Source organism: Cricetulus griseus, chromosome 3 (genome assembly GCF_003668045.3).
Source record: "Cricetulus griseus strain 17A/GY chromosome 3, alternate assembly CriGri-PICRH-1.0, whole genome shotgun sequence".
In the NCBI taxonomy this organism is placed as follows: domain Eukaryota; kingdom Metazoa; phylum Chordata; class Mammalia; order Rodentia; family Cricetidae; genus Cricetulus; species Cricetulus griseus.
Window position 1 is genome coordinate 212467796 of NC_048596.1, and position 26447 is coordinate 212494242.

At 40.7% G+C, this 26447-nt stretch overlaps 1 protein-coding gene across 1 annotated transcript; it reads left to right on the forward strand.

The window, feature by feature from the left end:
• The first annotated feature begins 75 nt into the window (after positions 1 to 75).
• On the forward strand, positions 76 to 26447 carry Enkur (enkurin, TRPC channel interacting protein). The gene is made up of 5 exons (XM_027405339.2): positions 76 to 357; positions 9330 to 9475; positions 11298 to 11521; positions 16316 to 16462; positions 26051 to 26447. The coding sequence occupies exons 1-5, from the start codon at positions 281 to 283 to the stop codon at positions 26222 to 26224; spliced, it is 768 nt and encodes a 255-aa protein (XP_027261140.1). The 5' UTR covers positions 76 to 280; the 3' UTR covers positions 26225 to 26447.

The window sequence follows — 26447 nt, forward strand, 5'->3', positions numbered from 1 at the left end:
TCTCAGGCAGGAGGAGTTAGAAAACAGGGACCCGAGAAAAACCAGCCCGTTTCCTAGCAACTGTTTCCACAGCAACCACGCGGCCAACAACGCTAAGCAGTCTCCAGAGGAGCAGAATAGTTTCTTCCTGTAAAGGGTCAAAGGGAGATTATTATACGAAAGAGAAATTTTAGTTCCTTGTTAAGAGAGCAAGAAAAGAAAAAAGCGGCGAGAAAAGGAGCCGAGACAGTGGGATAGGGAGCCAAAAGTTGAGTAGGTGTTAAGGAATCCTTTGGTAGCCATGGACCCATCCTGCACTTCCGAGAGTATATATAACCTCATACCCAGTGACTTGAAGGAGCCGCCCCCTCTTTCTAGGTATGTGGGTAAGCAAAAGTGACTTCAACTCAGGGAAGCATGGTGACTCCTTTTAAGGACTTACTGGGCTTGAATATCGTAGGACTTTTAAAAGGAAAATCTATTTTTTTCTTTTAATTAAGTAACCTTGGGGGGGGCAACTTCTTAGGAACAGGTGAACATATCTATCTAGCTTTTCATAATTCACAGAGAAGGTGGGCTGGTGCTGTATACCAGTCATTTTATGGCCGTAGTCTCCTGCTAATATGTAATTGATCCAGTTGTAGGCGGTGTGGTGTCTAGTGTGAAATTTCACATCGTTGAGAAGAGAAAAATAAGTTTTATCAGTCCGTTTTAGTAAATTCTTTGTTTAATTTTAGGAACCCCATGATGTATTTGAGTTTACTGTCTCTCTGTACTCCTTTGCCTCCCGTACTGTCGTCTAAATTGAAGTCTCATTTGTTTCTAGGTCTCGGTACTTGAGTTAGTTAAACAAAGATGGTGTGCTAAAATATTTTCTAGGATGTTTTTCAGATCTTATAGTTTAATGGAAGGAATATAGTTGGATGGATATGGATTCCAAAATATATAATCGAGGGAAATTTTTTGTGTGTTTGTTAGACCCCTGAAAATCTCCAAAGGAAACTGCAAAATAAATGTCCTAGATACTCTTCCCTGTAGCTATTTTTTAAACTCTATTGAAGTCTGAGGGGAGAAAAAGGGAGTCTCATTTTGACTCATGAAAGTCACGGCCACTTTAAAAGAATAAGTACCCCGGTGCACATGCCTATCCCAGCACCAGGAGAGTGCAGTTCAAGGCTAGCCTGGGCTACAAAGGCAGACCCTGTCTCTAAAACCAAACAACCAAGACAATAAATCATCCCTGAGAGCTTTAAAGCAAATCAAGATTTACAAGTTGCTATTTTGGAGGTGTGGAATCAATTTTCAGTTGTTTTCTGACTGGAAGAATAAGTGAAGTAGACATCTCCAAGGTTCCCTCCAAATGCAATGGTCAACTTCTTGTTACTTGGAGTGGTAACAGCAAAGTGTAACTCCTTAGAAGCCTGAGTGGCTTAAACCACAGCAATCACAAATATGGTATTTCCATTGGCTTTTCAAGATCTAGTTGAGGTCTGGTAGGAATATAAATGCTGACACACTTGTGGAGTTTACAGTGTTTACATTACTTATGGCTAAGTTTGATCCAAAATTTCCATATAGAGTCAAGGCAGGTAAGAAGGATGGGAACTAAGACTGACATAAGTCTGACAGTAAGGTCTGGAAACTGGATTAGCTTGCACATTGTCCAAAGAAACTGGAGGAGTGCCATTGCTTCAGTAGAGTGTTCACCTTTGATTACTGATAACTTTTCATATTTCAGATACTGTTAAGTGTCCATACACTGTTCTCTTCCTGTACAGTAAGATACATTATGATGAGACTCCCAGAGAAAAGAGAAATGGTGACAGAAAACTAAGATGGCATTACAAATGAGATAAACATGGAATCTGTGCTTGGAAGTCTTGTGTCTGTCTCACTCAGGTTGGACTCAAAGCTACTGGAAAACAGTCAGTCATCGACAAAGGAAGAAATGTGACTCCAAGTCACTATATCAGGGGTAAAAGTTAAGCTGTAATTGAGCAGAAGTGAAATGCTCTTTATAGGGACCCATGAGTATACATGCTCGTGGTTCCTAGATAGAGGACACATTGTGGAATGAGGAATGGCGTCAGCCTCAGTCTCACAAGGAATGTACCATGTTCCACTGGTCTCATATTACTCTAGTGCCAGAATAATTTAATGAAAGCAGTTTGAACAAGAGTGTTGTTCCCTAGTTTAACTAGATAGATCTTTTCTGGGATTTAGGTCAACACTGTCCAATAGAAATGTAATGCACTTAAACATTTTCCTATAGTCATTTTTAAAAGAAAAAAGCAAGCAAAAGCAAAATTATCCTTAATTATGTATATTGTTTAATCTGATGTATCTATACTACCATCATTTCAGGATGTGGCACTAGCCCCATTTCAAGTATTTAATATCTACAAGTAATGAACAGCAGAAATCTAGATGAATACATTGACTGCAGTGATATTTGCTAATTTATTTTTCTCAATAGCTCATGAGATCATAATTATGCCCAATGAAACACACCTGCCTTATTGGTGACAACTTAAGTGCAAAGTATATCTGTGACAATCAGTCTGGGAGTGGAATTTCATCTATTTTTGAAAAATTAATTACTTTATGTAGTCAAGAAGATGAACTGAAAATCATTTGGATGCCTGTGGGTGAACTTACACAGTATCTAACTAGATGTAAAAAAAAAAAAAAGCCTCAAGATTTAATTTGGAGGACTTTCTAACACAGTTTAAACTCCAGAGTCAATGTTAATCAAAAGCATACGCACATGAGTTCTCTCTCACAAATACACTGTGCTTCCTCAGATGTCTCAATCACTAAAAGGAAAATCTGAAGTTCTTTCAAATTATCAGCACATTTAAGCGTATTACTTCTTTGTGTATCCTTTTAAAATGCCATAAAATGGATTACTATATGGTGATTGTTAGCAATAAAATAGTTATAGTATGTTAAAAGAGGATGACAGTTTTAGTTTCAAAATAACTTATCTCTAGCCCAGTCTAAAATAAGTAGACAGCGAATCCAGTTATCTGATTAAAATTACCTGCTATATCTTTATAGTAAAGCCATTCATTTTTAAAAATGTAATGTAATGTAGCTATTTAAAAGAATAAGCATAGATGGGCAGTGAGGGTCCACACCTTTAATCCCAGCACAAGAGGCTGAAGCAGGCAGATCTCTGTGAGTTCCAGGCCAGCCTGTTCTACAAAGTGAGTTCCAGAACAGCCAGAGATACACAGAGAAACCCTGTTTTGAAAAAACAAAATGTTAATAATAATAATAATGAATAAGCTTTGTATGTACTAGCATCACACTATATAATACTTAAACAATAAAGTTGCACATATATGTGTACATATATCCATGAAACAATAAGTAATGTAAAATAGTCCATGAATTTGATAAAGAGCAAGAAGGGTATATGGAATGGTTAGGAGGGAGAGAAGGAAAGGGAGAAATTATGTAGTCATAAATCTCAAAAAATAAGTAGTCAAATATATATATAAGCAAAGCTGAGAATTTTGATGGCTGTTAGTGCAATAAGGGGAAGAAAAAATTAAAAAGAAAGACAACAACAACATATTAAAGTTGCAATTCATGTAGATAAACACAAACTGAATTTATATTGGAAAATCAATTGGAGAAATGAAGGGAAGAGAACTGAGATTATTATCCATTTGCAATTAATTTGAAACAAGTGTACAAATACAGAATAAAACATCAGAGCTTTATGTAACCAATGAATATGTTTTTGATTCATATACACACACAAAGTACTGAATCATGTATTCAAACTAAAAAGGAGGTGGCTATGGACACACCCTATTTCACATAAAAGGAAGTGACAATATTGATGATGACACCTTCACTGCCGACTTCCACAAGTGCTCTAAGGCACAGGTTTGGCCTGAAGATTGCTTCCTGAAGTTGTCTTATGGGTCACTCATTTCCATAATGTTCCCAGCTGCTGAGTTCATGGTTGAGGAAAGGACCTAAAGCAGAGAAACAGTTTGTTTTTGCAAACAGATTTGTGTATCCACATGGCCATGAACTGATAAAGGTAGGATACCTGACACGGATAAGGGGGATTCGATCAGAGTGAATGTATACAAACAAGAGATTGTCAAAAATCAAAAACCCAAATTAGAAACAGACCAGGAAGAAAACATCACTCCAAATGCCATATCCCTAAGGTAAACAGCTATATTTTAATGCATTTCCTTTCAATAACATTAGTGCAAATATTTTGATGTTTATAGCTTAGGTAGATGTTATACATATAATTTTCATAACATCATAAGGTTCTGAGAATTTTCTAAAGTTAGTATTCTACAAAGAGAAATCTATCTTTAATTACTTTAAAACAAAAAAGAAAGAAAAAAAGAAAAAGGATAGCCAAACTTCTGCTTCCAGTGAGGATGGGGTTTGTTCTCTCACCAGAAACAGTTAGGATACCAGGGAAAAAACACACAGAACAAAATATTTCAAACACTGGAGAGTGGTCAGCACAGAGTAGCTATCCCTGAGAGAAGGGAAAGGAATGAGGCTGGCCTCCAGTTGCCCTAACAGTCACTCAGGGAAAACTTCCTGTCCAAAGTTCAGAGAAAAGAATCAAAGCCCTGGATTATCCCAGAATTAAGACAGTTTGGAACTGGAAAGACATAGCAATTAGAATTCACAGCATGGTACACCAGGGAGCAGAAAACTGCCCAGAGAGGGACAGAAACCTACCTGAGATTCCCTTGAACTCCTTGAATGATAGTGCTTATGTGTGATGAAATACACCACCAAGAAAATGACCCTCGGAGAGCACCCAGTGCTCACCAGCTGGAGTAGTGAGGACTTTCTATACAGAATGCATCTCCACCAGGCAGAATTGGAACAACACTCCCAAGATGAAGACTTAACATCTAGCCTTAAAATGACCACTCTTTCCAACTAGGCCAACTGCATTATAGACTCCAAGAAATGTTAAAACAATAAAAAAGAAGAAAGATTTAAAAAAAAAGTCAGGAATCAACACTATAAAATTTACATTACTTGGCATTCAATAAAAAATATACAGGCAAGCCAGGCATTGTGTTGCATGACTTAAGCCCCCATACTTGGGAAGCAGAGGCAGGTGGATACCTCTGAGTTCCTTAGCCTAATCTAAAAAAACGAGTTCTAAGAAAGATAGAGCTATGTAGAGAAGACCCTGCATCAAACAAACACAAAAACAATCACCAAAATGTATAGGCATGCAAAGAAACAGGAAAATATAAGATATATCCTAAAGGAAAAGCAGCCAATCTAAACAGTTAGAAATGTCACAAATAATAAAATTACTAGACAAAGGCATTTAAAGCAGCTATTTTAAATATCATGTTCAAAGAGGTAGAGGGTTGCAGAACTAAGATATGGGGAGAAATGAAAGGGGGGGAAAAGATAAAAGTCTAACTTAGGGATGTGAAGAAGTCTGTGTCCAAAATGAAAACAGCACAGCAGGTGGGGTTAGCAACAGCAAATGTCTAATAAAGAAAATAGAAGCGAATCTGAAGACACCATCACAACACAAAATGAAACACAGGGAATAAAGACCAGGAAAGAGAACAGAGCATTGGCGAGCTAATGACAGTGTCAGCCAGTTTGTAAGTCAGGCAGGGTGGTGCACACCTTTAATCCTCAGGAGTCTACTGATGGGGGAGGTCCTTCTGTGTATATGATTGTCTTATTGGTTGACAAAGTACTGTTGGCCAATAGGAAAACAAGATAGGTGGGACTAAGAGTCAGAGCAAGTCTGATGAACAGATGTTTTAATAGGCGAGTACTCACATGACAGAGTCAGTCCCCTACAACCAGGCAAACCATAGAACAGAGAGAGCAGCCTGTGAGCAACCCTCATATTTAAGGTCTTGCTGTGTCACTGACCACGCCCTAATGTGTGTGGTCTGTGTCACCTGTGCCAGCCCCCAAGAGGGCGTGTCTAACATTTCCCCTACAATTCCCCTTTTAGTCTAAAAGAGGATCAAAACTTAACAGTGTAAATTATCTATCATTAACAATCATAAGGGTGAATTACACGGTTATAATAATCTATTAATGTCACACCTTAACCATACCTATTCCAACTAAACCTTAAAGTCATCTGAAAGAGATGTCCAAGCTTGAACACCTCCTTCCAAACCCAACCTTAAAAATAGGAAACTAGCCCTAACCAGATGTCAACAGTGGGAAAAGGTGGCAAAGTATTCTCCATTCTATTTCCTGCTGAACTGGGATGATGGCAGCCTTGTGGGGTCCTGTGGAAGAAATGTTAGTGTAATGAAAGTCCTGAATGGGTTATCGCCAGTCCCGGTCTGGTGGGAGATGCTTGATTGAAGATCCAGGTTGAAGTCCTTATCTTGATTGAAGTTATTGTGTTGATTGAAGTCAGTACCCAAAGTTCTGGCCAGAGTGTCAGTTGAAACGAAGCAAGTGGGATCCAGTGTACTTGAGGAGGTATGGCCCATTTTCTTTCCGGAGAGTCCAGGGATTTCTGTCAGGCAGGTCTTCATTGGCTGTGTGGGACTCAAACATAAATGATAGCAGAGAAATGTTTCCTTGTATATGTATGCATACTGAGAAAGGCAACCATGGGAAAATAAGAATTTTATGAAAGGGTGTACACCTTGAGAGAAAAAGCCAAGAAAAGACAAGTAATAGTCCCTAATCTTTCCCCTATTCTGTATTACATCAATTGGCTTCTTGATACAATACAGAAACTCTGAAGTTTATTTTAACAACATGCTTGGATTTAGAGGAGGAAAGAGAAATCCAACTCTAAAGCCAGCATTGGTTTAATTGAATAGGGACTAGGAAATGAAGATAAATAGAGTTCTCTGAGAGACAGCTGTAAAGTTTACCGTATGGCACATTCCTTTGTTTGATGGTTATAGCTACCTTCTCTTCTTAAGTATCTACCCATGCAGTGTCCTTTGACTTCTGGAGATGAGTTGTCCTGTGAAGATAAAGACAAAACACTTCCCTTTTCTTTGGGAGGTTTCTATATAGTTTATGAGACATACCTTGGTATGTTACCTGTCATTCTTCCTCATCGAGAGGTTTTTCGTTTTCGACTTGAATCTTGATTAACTTTGATGGCATCCAAATTTTTCCTTCTCCTGTAGAAACAAATGTGAAATCTCTTACCCAAAGTAACACATGTCCTAGTTTCCATTCAGATGTCAGTACATCTTTGAAGTGTACTGGCTGATTCAGTTCTGCAGTTCTTTCCATAGTTCAGTGTCTTTCTGCAGCTGTTTGTCCTTTCTCATTAGCACTAAGAAAGTTTAGTGTTAATAACACATTATGTAACCTATGTTTGGGTATTTTGTTCCTCCAGTCTGTTTATGGAGCATTTCTTTTAGTGTTCTATTAGATCTTTCTACCACTGCTTGTCCTGTAGGGTTGGGTTACATGCTTTCTGTTATAATATTTGAAAAACTGTTCCAATTTAGTGGAGACATATGCTGGAGCACTGTCAGTTTTTTGTTTTGTTTTGTTTTGTTTTGCAGATTTTTTTATTTGAATTAGAAACAAGATTGTTTTACATGTCAATCCCAGTTCCCTCTTCCTCCCCTCCTCCCCTACCATCCCCCCAACTACCATTGTCAGTTTTTATTTGTGCAGGTATACCCATAACGGCCATCACCTCTAACAGGTGTGTTAGAATTGGCTGTCTAAGCAATTCCATGATTGGAATTTCAAAAAAAAAAAAAAATGGGGGAATGAAGGGAGCAGCTCCCCATTTCGGCAGCCATAACAGCCAAACATGTACTTGTCTGACCTTGCCTTGGTCACTAGGAGGTTAGGCTCCTGCCTCATGGCAAGGAACCAATCAGAAGTTAGCTGGTGGTGCTATGCTTTACGGCTCTGGGTGTGCTTTATGGACAAGTGCACAGCAATGACGTGCAGAGCAGAGCAACCACCCTGTGAGGGCCTATGGGCCATAACAACCAGTTGACCAATCAACACAGGGCAAAGCCCTCCAAGCCTGGAGCCACGCCAATCCTAATCCTGTGCGTACCCCTAGACACTCCCCTTGCACTGCCCTACAAAATCTCTATGCAGACGCTTCCAGCTGTCTTTCCTAGCCATCGGCCATGGTGGATGGATGGAAGGCCCGAGCTAACATGGGGTTAGCTTGTTAAACAACTATAATAAAGCCTCATGCAGTTTGCATCAAAAAAAAAAAAAAAAAAAAAAAAAGAATTGGCCGTCTAAGAACCATCCACATGGTCAGACGGCATATCAGTGGGAATTGATACAATTGAAAGACTTTAAGGGAATTAAGGAGTCGGTTGTTTCATATTGTCTCCATAGTCCCTATGTAAAACAATTATTAAATTCATGGGCGACCTTTAATAGGGTAATGCCCACAGATTGGGAATGCCTAGTAGCAGCTGTGCTTGAAAACGCATCTCAGATACAGTGGAGGGCTCTTTTCAGGGAGGAAGTTAAGGCCTTAGAGCTTCAAGGAATAAAGAATGGTAATGAAGCTCCCCAGGATAAGGTCCTGAGTGAGGGCATTTATGCTAATCCACAGGTTCAGGCCGAACACCTTTGCCCCTGTTACTGTTGGACCCAAAAGTGAAGTCCAACTCTGGGAGATGCACCCCACAGAGTCATTCACAGGACACAAGTTCGATGCAAAAGCAAAAGGATTTTATTCCAATGTGTTGGGGTCGATCCCTGGGAAGAGAACTACCCCGAGTTGCCAAAGCAGGCCGATTTTATGTCTTTTTGGCCACTAGGCAGGAGTATGATGACATATTGATTGGCTATAACATACATGAGTCATTTACTGATTGGTTGGGAAGTGAACTTACAATTTTGCCCACGAGGGGTTTGGAATGTTATTTTGGTTTTTTCTCCTGCAAGGCCATGAGACAGCTAGTGGTTTTTCTGGGAACAGAGTGACTTATACTTATTTTCAAAACTTGGGTGCTCTGGAGCAGGGTGACCCATACAATTTTTAGAAACCAGACAGTTGTTGAAGATAATAGAAACTAGTAATAATAACAATTTCCAGAGACTGGTCATCATGACCGACCATTTCATGTGTTCTTTTTCCCAGAGCTGTGTGTGTAGCCAGAGTTATTTTTAAATACATGCTGGTGGGTATCAGGCTAGGCTTGAGTTGGGGTCTTTCAGCGCCTCCTTCAATCTATAGCTTGAATTGCAGTGGATGGAGTCAGATCATTAAGCCTTATGGCCATTCTCTATTATCAATATAAACTTATGTAAATCAGAGATGCATGCCTATCTTTAAGCTTTAAGTATTTTGAACCAGAAATATAAATGCTACAACTTTACATTTTTAATTTCAGGTACTCATCAGTGTTTAGAGAATCTATAAGAGATGACATGAATAAATTCAAAACTCCAATGAAAACTATGGGGCCTGCAAAAGTTGACGTACCTTCCCCAAAGGATTTTCTAAGGAAACATTCAAAGGACAAACTACTACCACCTAGTAGGTTTAATCACTTACTGTTTTAGCTATTAGAATCGTTGGCAGGTAATTTAGAATCTCCATTATTTTGCCATCAAAAATATTAAATATATGTAGGCAACAGCAACTTAACCTCATATCTAATGGGGCCTGGGTGACTAGGAGAAGGTACAAGTAGGACTAGAAAAAGGAGACCAGAGGGAGGTAACTTGTTCCATACAGACTCTTGGTGCCACAAGCATCTTGGGCTACTTCTTGACCTCTCCAAAGAGCCTCCACCCCCAACACCATGTGCTTCAACATCTTGTCTCCTGGCTTGTATCTATAATTCTAAGCATTTATAATATGGGTTGGCATCCCAGGTACAGTGTCTGATTGATGGGCAAGGTTGCCCTTTGTCTTGACTCTGGTCTTTTTTCCTAAGAGGTGAAAGTTACAATAATTATTACCAGTCATTGAACCAATATCTAATTAAATTAGGGACCACTTTAATAACTTCCTTTTATCAAAATTACCTTAAAGACCTTACCCCCAAATACCATTCCCATTCTAAGGTACTGGATCTATGGGTATTATGTTTCCCTCCCGGAAAATAGAAGTAATTTAATCTCACCTGTAACAGGACACCAGACCTCAGTAGGCTCCCAGACATTAGCACAACTGACCCCATGATGGAAGTACCATTCAGGCTGTAAAATTCAGCACGTAGACAGCACCACCTGCCAAAGCTAAAACAAAAACCCAATCCATCAAAGTCCATAGTTTGGGGAAAGTCTCTAACTGTACTAACCCTGCCTTTTGTGCTTAAACAGCTCACCCTGAGAAAGGCTCAGTACTACACTGAGGTCCTAAACACCTAGTGTCGTCACTGGCTAGCTAGTAAAATCTTCCTATTGGCTTAAGCCATGTCTGAGCAGTCTTCTCTGGTGAATGCCCTACAATATCACTAAGAAAACAAAGTCAGCTAATGCAGAAGTAGATAAAGCCAGATCATAGTAATCATGGTACAGTTAAAATTGGAGTAAGGCCCCAACAGGAAAGTAACCTAGTTCTTAGAAGCAAACTTTAACTATTTGACATTTTAGAATAGACAATTCATTTATGTGACTATATTAAAATGACTGGTTAGAATTGTTAAACTGCAATGGCTGTGTTAAACAAAACAGTTCCATCTGCTATTATGAAGACTGTGTGGAACAGAGATAAAGTCTGATGATTGCTCCTTTAGAATGGTGAGACACACCAGGAAGGAAGGAGTAGAGAATCTTGGTCATATTGGTAACTTGTTAAGCTGTGTGTTGAGTACTCAGCAATTACTCATTGAAATAATTAGTTTCTGTGAAAATACCCACAGATCACTGGGCTTCCAAAACCAAGTTTTATTAATTTATTCAACGGCTTTGTTATAATTTTCTCTAAAAAACTTAATTGTAGATAAATACTGATAACATGCTAGAATATGTTCTTATCTAAACTTATTTTAAATGGGAAAATTGAATACGTGTTGTTGTAATCTTTGTATTATCCATCAGAAATATAGTAGTGATCATCATTATTATCCTCTTACTCTTTTATACTGTTTTTCAATATCAAATTGAGTACATTGCACTTAGTTTTATATTTTGATTATTTATAATTGAGATATGATTGACAAATAAAAGGTAATACATACTTGATATACACAAACCAATAAATTTGTGGGTACATATAATTTTTATTTTAAGTATTTACATATAACATTAATGGAACCTCAATACCAGTGGTGAATATCTGGATGTCCTGAATAGTGCTGAGTAACAGTGTTTGCTTTCCAACATTAACAATGAGATGTTATGTTTAACAGAAAAAAAGTTTAATAGGTTCACTCCCAAGAAGCCTTCAGTGCCCTTGAGGACGGATCATCCAGTCATGGGAATACAGAGTGGAAAAAACTTCATAAACACAAATGCAGCTGATGTCATCATGGGCGTGGCCAAAAAGCCCAAGCCAATTTATGTTGACAAAAGAACTGGAGACAGGCATGATCTTGAAACTTCAGGGCTACTCCCCAAGTACATCAATAAAAAGGTAATCCTTGATTTGTCAATTAGAGATCTGAGATTGCCAAGTCTCCTAACCATGTCTATGAAACAGCTACACAGTGTGCTCCCTGAACAGACCTCGAAGTCTGCTCAATGCCACAGCTCTGCGGTCTGTGCGCGATTCATATCTAAAGCATGAATGCCATCCTCCTCAATTTTAGTTATTAATGTACTTAGTAACTACAGCAGACAGTCTCTAAAAAGTATTAATTATCATTGAGGTAAAAATGTCGCCAAAAGCAATTACTACTGTAAATGCGGAGGAGCCCACCTTTCAGGAGGTCTTGAGATGTGGTCTTTCAAGGGCATCAACTTAGGAGAAGAATGAGAGAACTGAGCAGATATGGCCTCGAAACCACCTATCCCCTCAACCTCTCCCAAATAAGCCACATTACAGTTTTAGTGCAAATGTGTTGATTTGATTCGAGTTTGGGTAAAAATTGAGAGCTCTGTAAAGGGATTAATTATTTGGGCCATGGATTTCTATCTGAAAAGGTGTTCGTCAAGAAGGGATATGATTTTATTTGCCAAATGTTATGTAAACATAAGTTTAATTGTTTAAAGAGGCTTTTAAACCAAAAAGCTTACAAGGAAAAATATACAAATCCTACCCTATTTTCTATATTTTAGAGAGCATAAAAGTGTGTATGTGAACACATACTAAAATAGGCTGCAAGGTCCTAAATAATATTAACAAGTAATAGCAAGTTTTGGCCAGAAACAGAGGAAGGGGTGGAAGGAAGGAAGGAAGGAAGGAAGGAAGGAAGGAAGGAAGGAAGGAAGGAAGGAAGAAAGGAAGAAGAGCTCGAGGAATGGAGGGAGTGATGAAAAGGAAAGAGGAAGAGAAGAGGGGAGGGGAGAGGAAGAAAATGAGAGAAGAGGAGGGGAGGAAAAAAGGAAGGGGGAGGAAAAGAGAGGGGAAGAGGAAAGGAGAGAAGGAAAAGGGGGAATGTGAAGAATGAGTCCAAGTAGTTTAGTTATCTACTGGGAACCACCCATGAGTGGAGAAAATGAAACAGCCGCCAGGCTGCTTTCAGAGCACAATGCCCACTCTCTGGGAAACTTCTCTCATCCATCAGGGTAGGAACGCCTCTGGAAGAACTCAATTGTTTTCTGGGCATTGGCCACTGACTGAGAACTTTACAAGCTTCTCAGAATGCTTCTTCCTCTTGCGGCACCTCTAAGGTGCTCATGTTTCTTGTCACATCATTGGGAAAAGAGGACTCCTGGCTCCTAAGCTACTTCTAACCCATTATTGATCTGTTGTTGTATAAACTCCTCCTTTAGTGGTTATGACAGAAACTGCTGCACTTGCTGCCTCCTCTCTGGCTGTCTCTGTTTATGCTGCCCACATCAATACATTTCCTTTTGGAACAGAAAAAAGCTGAAGTAGCAATCACAGAAACATAAAGATAGCAGATTAATGCACTCCCTGTGTGTGTTTATCAAGCCATAAAAACACCACACTCTTGTTTTCTTGGTGTTACTCTTCACAGACTGACTCAACACTATCCAGAGTTGTCTTTTTAAAAAAGACTATGATTAGTAAATGAGGTAGGTAGCATCTCAGTTTGGTTTCTATTGCTGTGATAGACAGCATGACCAAAACCAACCTAGGGAGGAAAGGGTTCGTTTAATCATACAGTTTATGGTCCATCATGAAGAGAAGTCAGAGCAGAAACTCAAGGCAGGGACCTGGAGGTAGGAGCCGATGCAGAGGCCATGGAGGGATGCTGTTCACTGGCTTGCCTCCCCATGGTTTGCTCAGCCTACTTTCATATACAACCCACGATCTCCCACCCAGGGGTGGCACCACCCACAGTGGTCCCTCCCATATCAAGCATTAATCAGGAAAATGCCCCCACAGACTTGTTTAGAAGACAATTTGATGAAGGCTCAAATTTTCTCAATTGAGGCTCCCTCCTCCCAGATGACTCTAGCTTGTGTCAAGTTGACACAAAACTAACCAGCACCAGAGGGTAAAGGGAATACGATTTGGGGAAAAACAAGTAAACTTCTTTCCTTCCTTCCTTCTTTCTTTCTTTTTTCTTCCTTCCTTCCTTCCTTCCTTCCTTCCTTTCTTCCTTTCATTTCTTTCTTTTTTGGGAGGGGTTTGCTTCAAATGCAGTATATGTTGTTTGTGCCTTGAGACTGTGGAGACAAATAATAGATGAATGAGCACATGAGGTATGTAGCACTAATAGTGAACTGTCATTTCCAACTCCCAATTTGTCACTTGCTAACTTTTGGATCTGTGACAAGCCTTTGGATCAACTATAGGGGTATAGTGAGTGTTAAATGACATCAAATATATTAAGCATCTGATGATGTCTGGCACTATAAAGGAACCAAAGAGAATAGACAATTAGTGACACTATAATAGAACAATTAGTGACAAGATTCATCAGCCTCCAGCCATTTAGCTTGTAGGAACACAAGATCTCTGAAGCTTTTGCTCATTTGTCAGATTTTTTTTCCTAAAATGTATAACACCTGTCCCTTTCCTGAGCATAATATGTCAAACATAATCTAACCTTTTAAAAGTATTTTTATTACGGGGCAGGGTGGTATGCATGTGCCACAACTCACATGAGGAAGTCACAGGAGGACTTTGTGGGAATGATTGTGAACAGTTTCTGTGACCACCAGACCCCTCACTGCCAGTGCCTCAGAGACACCTCCTCTGGCTTCTTTATCTTGAATTGCTTCTGTTTTCATCACCCTGTTTTCTGTTTTCATCATTTAGCTCTTATTTACATGTACACATGTTATTTTACAATTTCCCCTCTCAGTATTCTAGGGGATTGGTTTCAGAACCCTTGTGGGTACCAAAATCCGTAAATGCTCAGAGTGGCTTAGTGGATGTGTGTAACATATATAACCTGTTACGGGCTTTATTTTATCTCTAGATTTCTTAACATAACCAATATAGGGAAAATAGTATATACATCATTGCTATACTATGCTGTTTAGGGAATAAATACCAAGGAAAATATCTGTACATATTCACTACAGATGTAGTTTAAATTTTTTAGATTTATTTATGTTTTTGTGTATGAGTATTTTTGCCTGCATCTATCTCTGTACACAGTGGTGTACCTGCTGGCCATGGAGGCCAGAAGAGGTTATTGGATCCCCTGAAACTGGGATTACAGCTGCAATGTGAGTGCTGGGAACAGAACTCAGATCCTCTGTAAATGCAGCCAGTACTCTAAACTTCTGAGCCATCTCTCCATCCCCAGATACAGGTTTTTATTGTTTGCCTCTTTGGGGATTAATTGAACACATCTCTGTACATAAGAATAAGAATGCAATGAGGAAATAAACCTTACTTTCCTATTCACTATTATTCTTATCACCCAACAAATTCTCAAATACTATTTTGAAAACCGAACACAGAGAAATTGTGTTTCTCTGGATGGTGATAATGCAGTCACCAATTTGAAGAACCACAGTTGATGGCCTCACCACCAGTCCCTGTAAGAAGCTCAGGAGGTTGAAAATGCAGTTTGCCTTTCCAAAGCAACCTTATGGGTTTGAGCCAAACTTCCCTTAAAGTTGCAATGCATGGTACCATTAAGGGTTTGTTCTTACAGTTTATAAAAGCTTGTCTCCTTTTGTTTAACCAGATTACCAAAGAAAAAAACAAAACCCTCTGAGAAAACCAATTCTTTTTTTAAAAGACTTATTTTTTTTAACTTCTATGCATGTGTGTCCTTGTATATGTGAACGTAGTTACCTACAAGAAGGAGACATCAGATCCCTTGGAGCTGAAGATAACAGTGGCTCTGCGCCTCCTGAATGGGTGCTGGGAACTGAACTCAGGTCCTTTGCAAAGGCAGTAAATGCTCCTAACCACTGAGCCTTCTCCCAAGCCCCAGAAAAGCCAGCTCCTAAAAGTAAATTTGCTGTGTGTGGTCATGTTAGTCTCAGCACTCAGGAAGCTGGGGCAGGTGGATCTCTATAAAGTGGCGGCCAATCTGGTCTACACAGAGAGTTCAAAGTCAACTTGGGCTATTCTGTCAAAAAAAAAAATGATCTGGACCAGTGTTTCTCAACTTTCTTAATGCTTTGGCCTTTTAATGCACTTCCTCATTATGGTGACCCCCGGCCATAAAATTATTTTTGTTGCTTCTTCATAACTGTAATTTTATTACTGTTATGAATCATGATGTAAATGTCTGTGTTGCCTGAGGGTATTAGGCTACTCCTGTGAAAGGGTCATTTAACCAGAGGGGTCACAGCCCACAGATTGAGAACCCACAAGCTTAAGACTAGATACTGGTGATACTCAGAAGAAAAAACAAATTGCTACATGATCTCTCTTCTTTTCGTGTGTGTGTGTGTGTGTGTGTGTGTGTGTGTGTGTGTATACATATGTGTGCACATATATGAAGGTCAGAGGACAACCTATAGGAGTCAATTCTCTGCCTCCACCATGTGGGTCCTGGGAAATGAATTCAGATTGTCAGACTTGGTGACAAGCACCTTTACACCTTTACCCACTGGCCAAATTTTGGGTCCAGCATCTCATTTTAAGTGACTTATATGAACTAGCTCTCACTTGAGGGTGGGGGGGTGGGGGGTGGGGGGTGGGGGGTGGGTAGGAGGAGGAAATGGAGGCATTTGTTTCTTGGGTCTTTTTTCCTTCAATATTGAAGACAAAAAAGTTGCTTGCTCTCTAGTCCTTTATTGCTATGCTCACACACAGAAGACTGCACGCAGGATGCTGATTTGTTTTTTTTTTTTGTTTTTTTTTTTTTCGGAAAAATCCTCGTAGGATTATGGTATCACTCCTGAATACATCTGTAAGCGAAATGAGGATGTGAAGAAAGCCCAAGAGGAATATGACAACTACATTCAGGAGAACCTTAAGAAAGCAGCTATGAAGAGACTCTCTGATGAAGAACGGGAGGCCGTCCTGCAGGTGAGCCCTCTGGGATTTGCTGCTCTCTGGCTCTCTAGGCCCCATCAGCTCCCACTGAAGCAGGCTTTGAACACAGTCAACAGTGTCCCTCTGGGTCCTAGCAAAAGTGCACAGAATAAAGCTTACTGTTTGGAAACAGAAAGAAAAGAAAACTAGTTTTGAGATTCATAATTAATTTTATTTCTAATTTGGTGAGTATCAGTTGTAAGGAAGCCCACTTTCTCCTACAACAATCTGGTATTTAAAAAGTGAAGAAATAGTTACTTTCACTCAGTAAATTTATTTTTTAAAGTACTCATAAATAAGGTATTTTTCACTAGATGGAGCTCTAGAATAATTGAAACTGTCCCCAACTTACATTTTTTTTTCCTTTCCAATGATTCAACTTTCCAAATTATTAAATAAAGAGTATTAGGTTCTACATATGTTTCTTCTATTTTGAATAAAAGGGCCATAAGATATATTTCCATTGTCATTTAATGGAAGAGGTCTCTCAAAGTATGAGATATCAAGAGTGAGCAGGACATGGCAGTATCATCTGCATAGAACATTTATCAAGCACCCACTTGTATTCTTCTGCCATCGTGCTATCCTTAAAGATGTGAAATAATGATTGTTTTAAACATTTATTTGAAAGCTTTCTACCAGGCAATATGGGCAATATCCAGTGACTTCATAAAACAAGAGGAAATGGCTCAGTATTAAAGAGTTTGTCTGACAAATGTGGGTCCATAAAAAGTGGAGTGCAATAGTGTGTATTTGTAATCCCCGGGCTCCTATGCCAACACAGAAGGCATTGACTTTTAGAAGATTGATAGGAAAGAAGCTCATGAGCCAGTTAGGCTGGTCTCAAACTAGGTAGAAGGCAAGGATCAACACCTGAGGTTTGTCCTCTGATATCCACTCAGACGTTAGAGCTCATCCATTCCCATACTCATGTGCACAATGCATACACACACACACACACACACACACACACACACACACACACCACACATACACACACACACATACATACACACCATAAAATAACTCTCTTTTATTAATTTCTTTTGAAAATGTTATATGCCACTACAGTCTTAACATTTAATCAATGGCAACATAATCCCCAATTTAAAAAAATAGATATTCGTTTTGCACACGGTATTAGCCTATGCACAAAATTAGGTGTAACAATTTTGCTATAGAGAGTGCTGTAATTTGATAGATGAGATATGATCTGTACAGTGTGTAACACGAAAAACAAAAGACCCAGAGACAGATGTTGGGGTTCATGCTTCAAGCTGAAGATCAGAGAAGCCAAGCAGCCAAGCCTCTACCTCTTACCTCTACCTCAAGCTGGAGGGGCTGATCCTGCTGCCTGTCCTCAGTGTGATTGGAGAAAAATCCTGAGGCTGACCACTGAACGCCTTGCTCCTATATTTTATACCTCTCTAGTGCTGGGGATTAAAGGTGTGGGCTCTGTTACTCTTTTAGACTGATTAAATCTCATGTAGCCCTAGGTTGCCTTAAACTCAGACAGATCCATCTGCCTTTGTCTCCTGAGTCCTGGCATTGAAGGTGTGTGCCTGGCTTCTATGGCTAACTAGTATGACTGCTTTGCTATTTATTAAATCATAAACAATATAAAACAACAAAAATGTACCTGGATAGAAAGGATGAGTACTTGTGGGTGTGTGGATCTAAAGTTTACAAATGTCCCAAGGTAGTAAGTAGTCAGCACCAAAAGATACAGATCTTAAGTGGAGCCCCAAAGTGCAGAGAGAGAAATACCCAGACACCAGGGGCTAAAGGGGAGGGGCTTCTCTGTTGAGGAGGTACCATGATGGAATGCTGAAAGGCAGGGGTGCTGACAGGCAGGAAGCAGGGAATTACAGATTATTTAGGGAAGGGGAAGGCTCTTAGCCCGTTATTTTTCCATTATTACTTGGGTTTAGGAAGCAGGTGCCTCTGCAAAAGCCAGATCTTTATACCTGCACGATGCTGGAGAATGAGAACAAGAAGGACTTCCTTAGAGAGTACCAAGGCTCTCCTTTCCTGACTCTCTTGGCTGTAGTGGAATGTTGCTTAAGTTTCTGACTCACCAGGTCCCACCACCCTTCAGCCCCAAATAAACACACAGAGACTTGTATTAAGTATAAACTGTTTGGCCAATGACTCAGGCTTCTTTTTTTTTTTAAAGATTTTATTAATTTATTATGTATACAACATTCTGCTTCTATGTATATCTCCACACAAGAAGAGGGCACCAGATCTCAATACAGATGGTTATGAGCCACCATGTGGTTGCTGGGAATTGAACTCAGGACCTCTGGAAGAACAGCTAGCGCTCTTAACCTCTGAGCCATCTCTCCAGCCCCGACTCAGGCTTCTTATTGACCAGCTCTCTCTCAATAATTAACCTATTTCTATTAAACTCTGTATTGCCATGAGGCTGTGACTTACCCCTAATCTGGCATGATACTCCTTTGGCAGCATGGCGTCTCCCTAGCAGCTTCTCTCTCCTCTCCTGAGAATTCTCTTCATCTGGTAGCCCCGCCTATACTTTCTGCCTGGCTACTGGCTAATCAGTGTTTTATTCATCAACCAATAAGAGAAACATATACACTTAAGGACATCCCCCATCAGTGGAGAAACACTTGGACCTCCTTTTCTGGTCACCGCAGAACCTCTCTTGGATGCAGCAATGGCAAAATAGTGACTCCACGGAATGGTTCACTCACTAGCCAGTGCATAGTTACCCGTTACAAGCCAATTGCTGCCCCCCCCCACACACACACACAAGCCCTGGACCTTGCTTCCCACCAAGTTCAAAGATGCAGGGTTCTATGGCATTGCTGTTGTATGCCCTGCACCCATTCTTCATAAAAGCAACAGTCCATTACAACTGGAAGGAACCATCTGGTATAAGGATGCCAAACACCTCACTTTACAGATGAGCAGAGTCAATGAAAATATATTAAGTGGATTCATCTGTGCATTCATCCATTCCTTGATTTGTGGACATCTATATGTTTATGGGGAAGACATAGAGTAAGGCACAGTCCTTACTCTGGTGAATTTGAACTCTCTCTGTACTTGCTTTGACCACATAATATCAAATTCATGAGTCAGGACTAAAGTCACATCTAACAACCTCAGGCTGGTGTTTTCCCCACCACAGACAAGATGGGTGAAAGTTGTCTGAGTCTGGGCTCCAGTGGGGAAATGGAAGGCATACTCAGCTTGGGTTGTGAAGGGAGTTTTGGAAGGAAGTGGAGAGTGAAGGGAACCAGAAAGGCCGGAAGGCCTCCAAGGCTAGAGACAGGGAAGTCCTGCACCATCTATCTACAAGCATGGAGGAGTGTGAAGGATGGGGACAAGGGACTGTCAGTGTTCTCAGGACTTAATGAGCTGCAGAGACCTCAGAGCACAGATAATCATAGCTGGTGTGTCTACAAGTGCAGAAGGCAAGTGGGTAGAGACCCAGCCTCTCCTCCCTCCCACCATAACTCCTTTAAACTCAGAGAACAGAAGGACAAAAAGCAGGAGACCCCACAGGATCAGCTGACCCTAGCTGTGTCGCAAGGCAGGCAGGAACATGGAGAGGCTTGGGAGCCATTGGGTCCTGAGACAGGAGTCAGGGGCCTTTTCTTAGGGATCATGGTTTGCTCTTTGAATTTTTACCTCATGAGCAACATTATTTCAGTACAAAAACAGGAGAAAGAAAAATGAAAAAAAGAGAGAGATACCTATTGCTACAGTGAATAAAAGACTATAAGATAAAATAACAAAAATAAAAGGTTTAAAAACAGCAAAGAAGTTGCATCAACATGATACAAAATTATGTTGTTTCCATCCCTAGCTGTTGACTTTGATTCAAGCACTGTTGTACATTCTAGAAGTTAAAAGCAAACTACCCTTCAGAAAGAAAGCCGGGGTGTGTGTGTGGGGGGGGGGATGTGCTTCTGGGACAGCAAGTAATCTGAAAATATTCCCCAACTCACTTGAAACCCTTTGATATTTGAAAGGGTATAAATGTATGCATTTTCCCTCTGTGGTAGGCATCCCTGCAGTGCACTGTGGAAACATGTTCAGGTTTCATAATGAAGGACCAGGGGGAAGCAGAGTCCCTCTGTGAACTTTTCTTCAGGAAACATCTCATGGGCTATTAAAAGCTGCACTGACCTGTCTCCCTCTTGAGAGAGTTAAAACCTCGGCAACTATGGCTTCTACCTTTCACCATCCCAGATCTTTGGTTGAATGTGACTCAACAAGGGCCCAAATCACCTGTCCCATTTCCCCAGCCAATGTGTCTTCTGCAGTGTATCCTATCTTTTCATTGCTTTACCTGAATACAGAAGCAAATCACCGAAATTCCATTGTCCCCCAAAGGTTTCTATTCACCCTGACGTCCTTGTTATATAAGACACTCCCAGTCCTCTTTTCTCCACTTGTTTTGTGCAGTGTGAACTACTTACATAAATTAGTGGCTTTCACTGTGACATTTTTCATGCATGCACTTAATGTGCATCACCCCTTCGTGGCCTTCTCATGTCTCCTCCCCCTCCAACTGATCTCTTGTCCTTTCTGCTTGCTCACCTTTTTGTTACTGTGGTAGTTTGAATGTAATTGGCCCCCATAAACCTCATAGGGAGTGGCACTATCAGGAGGTGTGGCCTTGTTGAAGTAGGTGTGGCCTGACTGGGGGAAGTGTGTCTCTTGTGGGGACAGGTTTTGAAGTCTCCTAGGCTCAAGATACCACCCAGTGTCTCCCTGTTGCCTACACATCAACGTGTGGCAGCGCCTTCTCAGATACCATATTTGCCTGCGCACCACCATGTTCTCCACCATGATGGACTAAACCTGTAAAACTGTAAGCCATCACTTCAATTCAATGTTTTCCTTCAGAAGAGTTGCCCTGGTCATGGTGTCCCTTCATAGCAACAGGAACTCTAAGACAGTTACCAATTTTTAAAGTTAGCATACATAGTGGTGGGATTCAGTATGTATTTCATACATATGTGGCTTTACACTCTGTTTTAGTTTGTTCCCCTCTCCTATTGGCCTCTCCCATATTCCCTGACCCACTCTGGCCAGTCCCTTTCTTCACAAATTGCCCTCCCTCTGCTGTTGTGTGACATGGTTCCCTTATCCTCTCTTTCTACTGCCTTTCTTGAGATCTCCTCCCCCTTCCCCTCAATACTTCTCTCTAATTGTATGACATACACACTCATACGTAATATACTAGCACACACACAACACACACATGCACACTTAGGCTTGCATTCGCATGCACAACTGAATTATAATTTTATGTCTGTGTCCTTTTTATGAGGGAAAATGTAATGTTTTTCCTTAAAAATCTGCCTTATTTCCCTTAAAATAGTTATTTTTGGATGTTATCCATCCCTGAAAATGTCATGATTTTGTTTCCCTAAGGCGGAATAGGCATGTTGGGCACCTTTACCCATTTTCCTTATCCATTGGTCTGGTGACAGACATCTAGCTTATTCCCTTTTCCCAGCTATTGCGAATACTGCACAAATAAACACGGAGATGCAAGGATCTCTGTAGTGTGTTGGCTATGAGTTCTGCTGGTACCAAGCCAGGAGTGGTGTCGCTGGGTCATGTGCTGTTTTATTTTTAGAGAAACGCCTATAGTGTTTCAATAGTGGCTGTACCTAGTTTCTAGCCCTACGGCAGTTTGTAAGGGTTCCCCTCCCTACGTCCTCACCAGTATTTGTTGCTGTGTATGTTTTTGATGCCAGCCATTCCAACAGGGATGAGATGAGAGCTCAAGGAGGCTTTAATTTGGATTTCCTTGATGGCTGAGGATGTTGAACATTTTTCAGATATCTATTGGCCAGCTTTTGTTCTTTTTTTTTTTTTTCTTTTGAGAACTCTTTGTTCAGTTTCTTAGCCAACGTACTGGTTGATTTGTGGTTGTTTTTGTTCCCCATGCTGAAGATAATCTCTTTAGATTATTTCCTTTGCCACGAAGAAGCTTTTTATACATTTTAATTTTATCTTACATGTATGGGTATTTTGCCCCCATGTGTATGTGTGCACCTCATACATGTCTGGTGCCCACCGCAGTCAAACAGAGTGTTAGATCTCTTGCAGCTGGAGTTAGATGTCTATGAGATGCCATGTGGGAGCTGTAAATTGAACTGTGGTCTTTTAGAAGAACAGCAGTACTCTTAACCCCTGAGTCTTCTCTTCAGACCCTGATAATTTCATGTAATATCATTTGTCAGTTTTGGGGATCATTTCCTATTGCCACTGAAATTCTTTACAGAAAGTCCTGCCTATACTGGTGATTTCAGATATTTCACCTGTATTTTCCTCCAGCCATTTCAAAGCTTCCAGTCTCACATTAAGATCTCTGATCCATTTTGAATTGGTTGTAGCTTTGTGTGAGCAGTTTCATTCTTCTACACATGGAAATTCTATTTTCTCAGTACAATATTTGGAAGAAACTGTCTCTTTTTCAATGTGTATTTTTGGCACCTTAATCAAGAATTAGGTGGTTATAACTTTGAGTTTATTTCTGGCTCTTCTATTCTATTCCATCAGTGTGCCTATCTATTTTTGTGCCAGTACCATGCTGTTTTTGTTACTATGGCTCTGTAATATAATCTGAGGTCAGGTATTGAGATTCCTCCAGCATCATTGTTTCTGATAAGGATTGTTTTGGCTATTCAAGGCCTTTGAAATTTGGAAACTGACACTTAGAGGTTCAGAGGTGGAGGCAGGATCAGTTAAACTAGTGAACTCCCCATCCTTCCCCAGTTTTATGCTGTTTCTAAGTCTATATTGAAAAACTGTAGGTGTTCACTAGGTCTTTCATCACTTTGGCAGCTTTCCTTTTCTTACCAGAAATCTCTGATGACCACAGGTAGCTTTTCATCCTATGGGCTGGGCAGGTGTCTCACCCTTTGGATACATCCTGGTTTTCATCAATGGGGTAGCTAATGTTCTAACTAGAGATCGCTCTCAAATGTGGACAATCTACTAAATGCCTTGGGAGTGTGAGAAGCAGCCACAGCACTGAGCTCTGGTCAAACAGAAAACTGTCTTTATACTAGCAAGAACTTTTGAGCGCTGTAACCACTGTGTTGGAGAGATGCAGATGTTGGGTATAGAGACCACACCTGGAACGTCAGATTTCTGGAGCTGTATGGCACAGAAGGTCAGTAATCGTGGTCCGGAGGTTGTTTACACTAAAAGCAATCTGACTGCAGGGCTATTTTGTGTTGATGAGATCTGTTCCTGGTCCCCAGGGTCAGACTACCCTTCCCCACATACTTCCTTGCCCAGCTTCCTGTCTCCTACAGCCTAGACTTGTCAACATCCAGCCTGCTACTTTCCACTTCAGCCTCCAGAGCGTTCCCACACCCTGGGGCTACAGCAGGCCAAACTGAAGCTCCCAGGCCTATTCTCAGTCCTCAAGAAAGCTTGGTTTTTAAAAATAAGTTATTGCTCAAGCTGCTGCTGGTTGGCTGCCCTGAGTCACCCAGAATGACACTGTGGGATTTCTCACTGTCTCACCAAAATCTACAGCTGGACCTGCAGCTTGTGAATGCCCATTTGAGTTTGTCTAAATTGTGGGACTGCCTGTCTCCTATGTGGCTCACCTTTAAAAAAATGCATCTGCTTTCTCTAACCCTGCATGACCCAACTTGGCTTTCTCCTTATTCTTATGGCAACTGTCATTTTCTCTACCCTTTTTGGGTGTCCTTTTACTTGCTTTGCAAATTTACACATATCTTTCTTTTGTCTTTAAAATAGTCTACTTTTTCCTTTGTGTTGATGAGTGTACATTTGTGTGTGTGAGCATGCATGTGTGCATGTGTATGCATGTGTGTTCATTCACATATATGTGTGAAGATCAGAGGTCAACGTGACTTCTTTCACTGTCTACCACATGTTTTTAGAAAGGGTCTCTCACTGAACCTGGAGTTTACCAATTCATCTAGGCTGGGTGATCTGTAAGCTCCTGGTATCATCTTGTCATGTGTGTAAATAAAATGATCTGTGATCTCACAATGAATAAGAAGTGCTAGATTATAAAACTTCACTGAATGAATTCAATTAGTAGTTTAAAACCATGTTGTCAGTGGAGCCCCCTGGTGCACTGTGATGAGAAATGTAACCAGGCAAAGATGGAAATGGCATTTATAGCTCCTATGAGATCCTTAATTTTGAATTTGTTGATCTTAGAGCCCATAAAACATGAACTATGTTATTGAATTAGCATGTGTTCTACGTTTAATGACATCCCAACCATGTCTAGAATACATTAACAGGAAGGAGGATGACTATATGGAAGATGATTTATTCTTTATAATATATTGAAAAGATAGAAAAAGGCCATTAGAAAATTGAATTTTTCTTACAATAGCATTTCGTTAAATAAAATATGAAATGCCAGTCAAACATCCAGGCTTCTGGAGTGATTTCTGTGTGGAAGGATACAGATAAAACAGAAAATTCTGGGTAGGGGAGGTGAGATTAGGCTGTGAGGGTTACAGTGAATAAAGTGCTTTCCTTGTGAGCTTGGGGACCTGGGCTTGAGTCCCAAACCCACAAAAGAATGCCAGGAGTGGTGACATGTGTTGGGAAGCAGCAATAGTAAGGAACAGGGAGGGGCAGGGGGGCTTGCTGCCGATTAGCCTGAGTCTGCATGCTGAGCTCTCGGCCAATGAGAGACCCTGCCTCTCTCATTGGGTACCTGGGTGGTCCTGAGGATGACACATGAGATTATGTCCAGCTTCATTGACTTGTGCACACACAGCCATGCACACTCATCAACACACACACACACACACACACCACACACACACCACACACACCACACACACACACACACACACACACACACACACACACACACACACACACACACACACACACACACACACACACACACACACACACACACACACACACACACACACACACACACACACACACACACACACCACACACACACACACACACACACACACACACACACACACACACACACACACACACACACACACACACACACACACACACACACACACACACACACACACACACACACACACACACACACACACACACACACACACACACACACACACACACACACACACACACACACACACACACACACACACACACACACGTAAACATGCATTAGAAAGTAAAACTTATCTCATAAACATATGAAAAATATTTCCACACCCAACTTTTACTTGGGGCTATCAATTTTCAGAGTGTTGATTTTTTTACCAAAACATTTGCTTATAAGCCTGGTTCCACGATCCTCATAACTCTGCATTTACAGATGAGATGCTAAAAACAAGTTACAGCCACACTGACAGTGAAGCAAGTAAATACTCCCAGCAGGGACAGAGCAGACAACAGAGGGCAGGGCTTGGCACCTGTACAGTATTTTCTGTTACTGTGGCCAAGTCCTGGGCCAACATGCTACCACTTCTCGGGTTGCTTTTCAGCATCCCTTTTCACCTACTCACTCTTTGTTGCTGGTCCAGTTTCAGCATCATTTCCTTCGACAGTGTCCGTGTTACTTCAAGGTCTCTTTACCATTTGCAGGGGCTGAAGAAGAACTGGGAAGAGGTGCACAAAGAGTTCCAGTCCCTCTCAGTCTTCATAGACTCCATACCAAAGAAAATCCGCAAGCAGAGGCTGGAAGAGGAGATGAAGCAGCTGGAGCACGACATCAGTGTCATTGAGAAGCACAAGATCATCTACATTGCCAACAAGTGAGGGGGGCGGCGCAGAGCAGAAACAGAAGGAGAAGAAGAAAACCCCACGGAGGACGTCAAAATAAACCCATGCTTTCCCAAGAGGGCCATGAAGAGAATAAAAAGTTTCCACCCAAAAAAAATGTAGGCAATGTTGAAAGAATAATTGAATTATTCACTGTACTAGAGAAAACGTTCTCCCCCGGTGTCACAGTTCTACTGATAAACAAACCATTAAAGTGTGA